We start from the raw sequence: 9,350 nt of genomic DNA on the forward strand, positions 1-9,350 counted from the left end.
AAAAAAGGCCAAATAGTACAAATTAAGAGCCACATACCTGTATCAGAGGCTGTGTCACTCTCCAGTAAATGTGTCCAACCTCTTACGAGATGGGCCACAAGGGAGTGTGTTTCTCTCTTGTGGACTCAACATGTGTTTGTAGGTGAAAAGTCTTGTTATCTCTACAAGCCAGAGATGAAGCTCATCCAATGTAAGATTTGTTGTGTTCAACCAGAATATCAAGTCTAGTTGTAAGGGCCAGAACAGACCCTACAGTTGTAAGGGTCAGGACTACTAACTGCGCAAGTTTACAGCAGTCCATTTAGTCGGTGTTTGCAAGGGCCAGATGGTGAGACTAAACGAGGATGTGATGGGGACCAACACCCTGTACCCTTTTTAACTCTTAAAGAATGTAACTAATTGCTGCCATTTCCCCCAGAATGCAATAGTACTTATTTACTATTCTCGGCAGAGGTGGGGGTGTAGTTTTAGGGATTCTACTTGGGCTTTCTGCCGACTGCCAAATATGTCCATTCAGATTACCTATCGCAACTGGAAAAATGACTATAGATTTTTGGACCCACTGTGAGACAGACTTGGGCAAGCACTCCAGTTATTACCTGATCCCCTATTTTCCTACTGTAATTGGGTTGGGGTGGGGGCTGCAGGGATAGGAGGTGTGTGGCAGTGCTCTAAGTCCCTGGGTTTCAGTGTCAACTCAGACCCTGTATCCTTGTATTCCAACTAAAAAAATGGGGACAGTCTTCTTTCCTGAGTGTGTGGTTAACTAGGTAAATGATGTGGTCAACTGAGGAATTTAGTCTGAAAATTGTCTCAAGCCTAGAAACTAGGCAAGGAATTGTGACCTTTCATTGAAGTTACTGACCTCAGTCTTCTGTTCCACCATTCTTGGTTACTCTTAATTATATGTAAATTGATTTATCCTCCTTGACTATCTATGGCCTCTAGGACTCACTGTCCATTAGTCCCCTCCTCTTTGACCATGCTGCCCTTATGGAAATTCATTCACTCTGCTTCTGAGAGTGAAGTGCTGCCATTTGGTCTCTGCTTTCAGAGGCAAATGCTAGGATCCTATCATCCCCACCACTACCAGGGAAACCAGTTCTTAAACAACATCCTCTTCCATCAGCCTCCACCCAGAGACAACCCTTCTTAACTTCTCAAACATGCTGGTGACCCCTTCATCAGGGCCTTTCCTTTATAAAAAATTTTCCCAACGCCTTCCTGAGAAACAGTCAGCAGGTGGATTTTCCAGTGACATATACATTCATTCTTGCATGCATACTTCCGCTAAGACTTTTGATCACTTCTCATATGGTCTGTCATTTCTCCCTGACTTACTGTGGGCCATCATTTCTCCTAAGCTCCCCAAAAGCCATCTCAATAGCATAAGTGCCTCATGGGATCCTTGGGCTGCGGGTTCGATCCCTGGGTCAGGAAGATCCCCTGGAAGAGGGCATGGCAACCCACTCCAGCATTCTTGTGCCTGGTGAATCCTATAGACAGAGGAGCCTGGCAGGCTACAATCCATGGGGTCGCAAAGAGTTAGACATGACTGAGGCGACTTAGTACACACACATGGGGCCCTTATTAGGATGTTCCAAAAATCATAGGAAATTGACCCCATTATCACAGTATTAACTTGATTCTTAATTCATTAAACTATCTAAACAACCAAGAATTTGTTTTCTAATGTACAGAATTTTGGAGCAAGGGGGCATTTCCTTTAAAGTATGACAGTAGCATAAACCGGAGAAGGCAATGGCACCCCACTCCAGTACTCTTGCCTGGAAAATCCCATGGATAGAGGAGCCTGGTAGGCTGCGGTCCATGGGGTCGCTGAGGGTCAGACACGACTGAGCGACTTCACTTTCACTTTTCACTTTCATGCATTGGAGAAGGAAATGGCAACCCACTCCAGTGTTCTTGCCTGGAGAATCCCAGGGACGGGGGAGCCTGGTGGGCTGCTGTCTATGGGGTCGCACAGAGTCGGACATGACTGAAGCAACTCATCAGCAGCAGCAGCATAAACATGCACAACTGAAAACTAAGCTTTGTAATGGTTATTTTAAGTAGCAAAAGGAAGGCTAGAAAAATACTAGAAACTTCCTTACAGTGACACATTCTTGCTAAAGAAAAAGTTCATTAAAAGCAACACTCAGATGGAACAAGTATAGAAATGTATCTATTTGGCTGATGCAGCTGTGGAGAGACTGAGGAGGGCCCCAGAGCAGAGCTACTCAGGTAGTTGGAAATTTGTACTGATCTGTGAGTAGTTTACCACTCTGTGACAAGACGAGTTAGAAATTCAGTTTTTAGAAACTTTTTAGCATTTTATTTTTTCATATTCATTTAGGCTGTGCCGTGTGGCATGTGGGACCTTAAATCCTCGACCAGGGATCAAACTGGTGCCCTATGCATTGGGAGCGTCGAGCCTTAACCACTGGATTGTCAAGGAAGTCCCCAGCATTCCGACATTGCTATAATATCTAAACACATAAAGAGTGGCTTTATCAGGCAGAAGGGATTTGGTCAGTTTGGTGTTGTCAAACTTATATGGTGGGTCGCCCACAATATGAACTGTGCATATGGAAAACATACTGGTGGGCAAAGGACAGGATACTTGTAAAACAGAACACCTGGTCCTTTACCAAAGGACCTTTACCAGTCTGAGAAAGACTGCTTTATCTTTCCATGAGCCCTAGAAGAGTTCAAATAGTATTTTTGGAACAGACAGTAACCTGAGGCCAATCAAATCATGTTCAATGAAAATGAATGTCTCAGGAACAAAACTAAGGTGGTACCTGTTTAGGTTCTTGGAGTAAGTCCTGGCCAGGCCACAGAAGTGAGAATGTGTAAAAGAAAACTGGCACATGGATCAAGGGGCAGGGCCCTTCTGTCCTTCCCACCCCCCTTCCCATCCTCGTTCAGTTTTTGGCTAGAGCTATAAGGAGACAATTTTGGCCATTCATGTCCTGTGACCACCATCACAGGTCTGCTTGTACTTTCCCATCTCTTGCAGAGGCGAGGAGTCTCAGACTCAGGCCTGGGCTCTTCCCTACTGTGAGGTACAATAGCTGGACCTTCCTAAACAGCCTGAGGTCTTAAAAATATTTCCTTCCTCACCAATACCACAGAACGTGTAGGGGATCTTAAGGGGAGAAAAGTCTTAACCCAAGGGAAAGTGTCATGTCAGGTGATCAGAATGCCACAAATGGTAAGTACAAATTTGCTCTGGTAGTTATTTTCTGAGTGCTGAACCAGGACAGCCAGCTGGTCTGAACCAGAATATCCACCAACATGTGGTACCCAAGATCTACAGATCCACTGGCTCCCATAGTGAAAGGCAAGGTCAGCTCCAACAAAAAAAATTTAGAAAACATGTTAACAATACATTACTAATATTAACATAATAATGTAAAATGTTAAAATACAATACCAACTGAAAGGCTTCAAAAACAGAGAAAATGAGGAATGGTGGTCATTCAGTCTGCTCTACCAACTGAGGTGCAGACTGAGCTGGGAAGAGACGTGATGGTAGAACCCAGCAGTGTTAAGCTAACACACCTCACACAGCAGCGTAGAGAAGCTGAGGAAGATTAGGAAAAGAGTTGGATGAAATACAGACTACCGTCCTCACTCAGAATATTTATTTGTCAGGAAAAAGGGCGCAGGCAGCATCCCACCTCCCTTTTCCCAAGCTACCTCCCTGAATCAATGGGCAGCAGTCAAAGAAATCAGAAGTGTAAGTGTGTAAAAGAAAACGGTATGCAACTGGGGAAGAGCAGTCATTCACTTCCTAGACACACTATAATTACAGGCTTGCCAGTGAGACAGCAGGGCTGGTGAGAGTGGTGGATGGACTAGAACAGGGGAAACAGGACAGGACTTTTTCCTCACAGTTTGGGCTCAGAGAAGGGTTGGAATAAAGAGGTATTTAAAGTAGAGAGATGAGAGGAGAGGTAGGGGGTAAAGGAAAGTCAAGGGCTGAGTTCACCCAGATCACATAGCATTATAGAAAGAACCAGGGCAGCTGCTTGAGTTCTCGGGCTGGACAGGGAGCTGAGGACTCTGTACCTGGAGAGAGAATTCCAGGGCTTCTCTTTCAACCTGTGATTAGATGCAAAAGGCCCCCACTTACTTTGGAGAATTCACAACAGTCTGAAGGCAAGAGGGTGTGGTGACAGACCTACGGCCCCAGCCCAGGCTAAGTTTCTTTGCACTCATTCCCAAAGGCCCTGCTTAAGAGAAGTACAGAAATACAGAGTCTTAGGACGCTGTCCCTGATCCCCAGGTCCAAGAGAGGGAGGAGAGACAAGGCACGAAGACCTCGGGTACAAAAGTGAACATCAGTGTGGCCCTGTGTAACATGACTTTGGGAGAGGGAAAAAGGTGCCTGCCCCCAAAGAGTTGCCTTCCTTCACTTGGAAGGTAGCTGGGCCTTTGCTAGCAGCAGAAACCACAATGGAAAGGTTCACAGTAATGATCTGCAGAACAGGCCTTATTCCTACAAAGAGAAAAAGCCTCAGCTGGTATGACACAATCTTGCGTGGGATGACAGATGGCAGTGGGCAGCCACTCTGGTAGACGACACTCCTGCCTCAGTTCTCAGTGCTTCTTCTGACTCCAGACGTTCCCCCATGGCTGGGAATCAGGGAAGAAAGTGTGCTGTGTTTCACATGATCAGACACTGTTCGCCATTGGCACCTGGTGGGCCCGATAGATTAAGGGCATCCAGGTCAAAGTTGAGGCCAGGAGGCTGGAGAAGAGATGAAGGGACTCAGATAACTCCTCCCATTTCAAAAAGTTAGAGCTTTTGAAGGTCTATCCCCTGCAGCCACTATTATTACCTTAGGCGGAATCACTAAAGGTTACAGAATAATGGAAACTTGGGCTCAGATTAAAGTCTACAAGATGGTATACTCACCATCTCCCCAGCAAGCTCTTTTGGAGGATGGCCCAAATCTTGTAGCTGGAAAATAAGGAGGAACACGAGATAAGCCCGTGCCTTGTGGCCTCCCCTGTGCGCCCTCCCCAACTTTGGTTCGGCTGTGTGGCCTCCTTTCAGGATCTGCCTGCAATGAACACTCAAGCAGACAGCAGCAGCAGGCAGACAGTGAAAGGCCTTACCTGCTGCATAAGATCCAGCACCACCTCAAAACGAGCCTTCTGAGTGGCCTCACTGTCTGTGGGGGTCTCTGCCTCAAACTGCTCACATATTTTGCCCATGACACTATGTTGTTCCTGATATTTTTCAAATTGCTCTGGAGGTAGAGAGTCTCGGTGAGCCTGCAACCATTCTGGATACTAAGTAAACAGAGAATGGGTGGTGAAGAATTAAGTGAACAATGCGTAAGTAAGGGTCATAAAATACGAAGAACACGAAGGGGCCAGAAAGAGAGGAGAAGGAAAAACTAAATAAGCAAGTTTAGCATGAGAAGCAGCACTGACTTCAATCAGATCACCTGGCTATGCTAGCCTTTATGGTCACCATTTATGACAAACTTTTTCTGTGACGAGCCAGATGGTCAATATTTGAGGCTTTAAGGGCCACATATGGTTTCAGTCACATATTCCTTCTTTTGTGTTTAACAACTTTTAGAAGTCTCTCCAGTAACACTATAAACTCTTTGATGGCAGAGACCATCATTTAAACTACTCTTAAAATTGTTCACAGCATAAAGTCAGTAAACCATCAGTGACATCTTATTGGAGAAATGAACGAAATTGGAAATGCAAGAAGGAGTTGATCAGACAACAACAGAGTCTTAGACTAGTTTATAGAAAACTATTAATAGAGCTGAAGGATTTCCCCTTCTACCTTAAATATCCTCAGTAAAGTAGCTTTACTCTCTTGGAGACACAACTCCTCCCTAACTCTCCCCCTCCAAATAAATAAACAAAGGAGAAAAAAACAGATGAACTTGTACACTTGAGTTACTGTCTTTACAGTCTCTAAATAGACAAAGTAGCCCATAGGAGTTGATACAATGAGGAATAAGGAGGAAAAGCATAAACACAAGTTCACAAACCTTTTCTGTGATTTCCTTCAGTGACGGGTACAGCACATCCCTGGACAGTAGGTTCTGCATGATACTCTGCATGATGGGGAGGATGGTCCCTTCCCCATCCCCTTCGTCCATGCCCAGCCCTTCCATGGCCTTGGTCAGTTCCTCTTCTGACATGCCAGAGTTCTGGAAAGGACAGAAGAGAAATGAGCAAGTATACCACCTTCTTGGGACACTTACCAACTTTTCAGGTGGGAAAGAACTATTTAAACATGCCTGTAGCAAAATAGTGAGGCAAGAACAGACTTGAGATGATAGCCAAGAGAGTCCGTCTTTTGAGACTCTGCTGGTGAAGTCTCTGTGAGTGGGACCCTTGTGGTTCCCTATCTCTTCCCCCTCACCTGAAGGTCAGTGGCATTCTTGGCTAGTCCACTTAACGTCTCCTTTAGGCAAGAGGTGAATTCTTGTTGGGAAGTCGCATCACTGCCTAGGAGAGATGAAAAGAGCCTAAGTCATTTAGGATTTTAACTGTTGGCTTGCTTAGACTGACCTGGTTACCAGCTTGGACATGGAGCATTTATTAGTGAATTACTACACTCCAAATCTTTGAATACTCTACGTTTATCTTCATAGTTATTTCCACAAATCTACGTGGACTGTGTCTCAGTTTGTTCTCTACAATGACACCCACATTAACACTGATCTTTAAAATTATCCCTTTTCAATAATCTTTTCTGTTACTTTCCAACCTATCGCACCCCTTTCATTAAACAGGGTCTCCTTTTTCCTTCCATCTCCTCCCCTATACCATGGCAGTGGTATCATAATTCCTGTCAACTTTTACAAAAAATTTTGGTGTTGTCAAGGGACAATAACCCAAGAGGTTTGTTCAGATATTTCCCACTGTTTCCCCTCCTTACCTACTCTCCCAGCAGCCTCTGAAAGCTTTTGGAACTGCTCTACCAGGTGGGGCTCTTCCTCAGCCAACTCTTTCATTGCTTTCTCAAACTCTGCAGTGGCTTGGGAAGCCAGCTCGCTGTCAAACAGTTCCTGGAAAAACTTCTCCTGGGAGGCGAAGAGGGCATCCTGCAGGCGACAACGTGGCCAAAGTACATCTCTTACTTGGCGCCCCACTGTACATGGTTTCTGACAGAAGCCACAGGCAGTGGCTCTGGGAGATGCAGTGCTTCCCTCCTACCCACCTCAATTGGACATTCTGACTACTTCTCCTTATGAGAACAGCAAAAAGGCATCCGGCCACTGAGGGAAGGCAATGGGCTGGCATTCCCAATCCAACCATTTAAATCTGTTCTTTGAGATCCCTCTACTTAATCTCAAGTCCCTGTTTCACAAGGACTGAGGCCTGCAAGAGCACTCAGCAATGTGAGGCCAAGGCACCCTCCCCGACTCCCTTCTGGCCCACAAGGGCCTGCCCCACCTCTGCTTGGAGCTGCACACCCATCCCCTCCCCATCCCTTAAGTGGGTAGAATTTATACTTTGGCAGTGTCTCCTGGCGATCTCTTCTGGGGCCCTGAAGCATCAGGGGCCGTGGTGGTAGGAGGGGGTGCTGGGGAGGGTTTGGCCTTATCGAAATCATCAAGAGCACCTTCAGAGACAAGAGACACAGTGTATATGTTGGTGATGGATGAGAATGCAAGGCTAGAGGGGTTTCTGAGCAAAGCATTAAGAAAACAATCTTTCAAGCTGCCAACCTTCCTAAAATGCTCTCCTTTTTTGAGTCTCCCTCTCCTGACCCACTCTTCAATAAGCTTCTCCCTCCCCCTCCCCAATATCTAATGTATTGTAATCATAGAGGAAGAAATCTCTTACGGTGGAAAAAACATCTCTCAAAGCTGTAAGACGACAGTTCATCTACATGATGCCTCTTTGCCATACTTCAATGGTTCCTAGAAATCCCATACAGATATTCAAGGGGAACAGAGAACACAGATGTCCTTAACCTCCCTAGAACTCACTCTGGAGCCCTACAAGGAATAATCTTTGGCAAGAGAGCAGAAGCCTTAAGATATTTCACCCAGCTTCCCATGGGTCCTGGTACAAACTGAGGGACTCCATATTATACTCCACCGGAGGGCCCTGAACTCTCTTTTCTCTTTCAATTTAGCTCTCCCTCCCCAGAGTTGCTAGAGCTCCCTGTGGCCTCATCTCTGCAGACTCACACAGTCACTTAGCACTTCTCACCATTTCTGTTTATCTTTCCACCTGCCCACTCTGTGACTGAGCAAGAGACAAAAAGTATTCACCTCTACCCTGAAAAACCTCTGTTCTCACCACCACTATATTTGCCAGGCCTAGGGCTAAGACACCAGCCCCACTCTGGACAAGAAACCAAACCAGAGAGGAGTGGATGGCAGGGCTGAGAAGGAAAAGTACAGCCGCCTCCTTTCAAAAGAGAACTGTCTTCCCCTGAGGCTGTCTCACCCTGTTTTTCAAAATAATGGGAAGGGTTTGAGCTCTGACATGATGAAAGAACTGGAAAGGGGCCTGGTGGATGAAAGGACTGGGAGAAAGAAAGGAGTGTCTTTTCTATTAAGGAGGGCAGAAGCGTGCACAGAAGAACGCACTACAGGCTTGCTAATAGTTAATGGAAGCAATCCGTGGTTGTTCGGTTCGCTGCCCCCCGAGGACCAAATGCTGCTGCTGGTGGGGAGAAAGTCAAGACTTCAGAACTTACTAATCTAAAGTAAGGGGAGTTTGGAAAGGGAGCGTGAAACGTCCTCTGGGTTAGTTTCCCCTCCGGCAGGGCGATCAACAGTGTGGGCCGTTCAGGGACCCAGAGAGAACTCCTCAACTACCGCTGTAGAGGAAGGAGAGGGTGACCCAGAGATTTTCTCGAGGGTCGCAGTCAGACTCTCCGCCCCCGGCCAGCCTTTGGAGAGCCTTACTTGCTCCGCCCCAAACATCGCAGGTTTACCTACCCCCCTGAATGGACCCTTACATCCGCCCTCTTTGGGGCTTTCCCATGACGGGCTCTTACTTTCCAGAAGCTCTTCCAATTCCCGGTCAGCTTCGGCCCGGACACCACCGTCCCCCTCAGCCGCGGCCATCTTGCCACCTCTGACTTGCCGTAGGAGGTGGGACTCCGCAGCTCCGCTCGCCCCGCCCCTGAGCCCGCCCCCTCTGCTCGCTCAACCAATGGTATTGTTGGTCCGTGCCAGGCCGCCATTTTTAAAGGGACAGGAGGCTCCAATTCCCACCCCTGCCACCTCTCTTCTTTGTACTGACACGTTGACCTAACAGAGGTGAGTTTACTCTTACTTTCTGCCAGGTTTTTTTTTCTTTTACTGGCCTGGCTTCCTTTCTTTCAACTTCCCACATTA

The 9,350-nt window shown here is 46.6% G+C and overlaps 1 protein-coding gene across 1 annotated transcript; it reads right to left on the reverse strand.

Annotated features, from left to right (window-relative positions):
* Positions 1–3,633: 3,633 nt before the first annotated feature.
* Positions 3,634–9,090, reverse strand: PEX19 (peroxisomal biogenesis factor 19). The gene is made up of 8 exons (XM_010846884.1): positions 9,008–9,090; positions 7,506–7,615; positions 6,929–7,094; positions 6,410–6,495; positions 6,033–6,194; positions 5,131–5,307; positions 4,928–4,972; positions 3,634–4,759 (listed from the first exon to the last, which is right to left on the reverse strand). Exons 1-8 carry the CDS (start codon positions 9,075–9,077, stop codon positions 4,676–4,678), a joined length of 900 nt encoding a protein of 299 aa, XP_010845186.1. The 5' UTR covers positions 9,078–9,090; the 3' UTR covers positions 3,634–4,675.
* Between the last annotated feature and the right edge of the window lie 260 nt (positions 9,091–9,350).

Source organism: Bison bison, unplaced genomic scaffold (genome assembly GCF_000754665.1).
Source record: "Bison bison bison isolate TAMUID 2011002044 unplaced genomic scaffold, Bison_UMD1.0 scf7180017864240, whole genome shotgun sequence".
In the NCBI taxonomy this organism is placed as follows: Eukaryota; Metazoa; Chordata; class Mammalia; order Artiodactyla; family Bovidae; genus Bison; species Bison bison.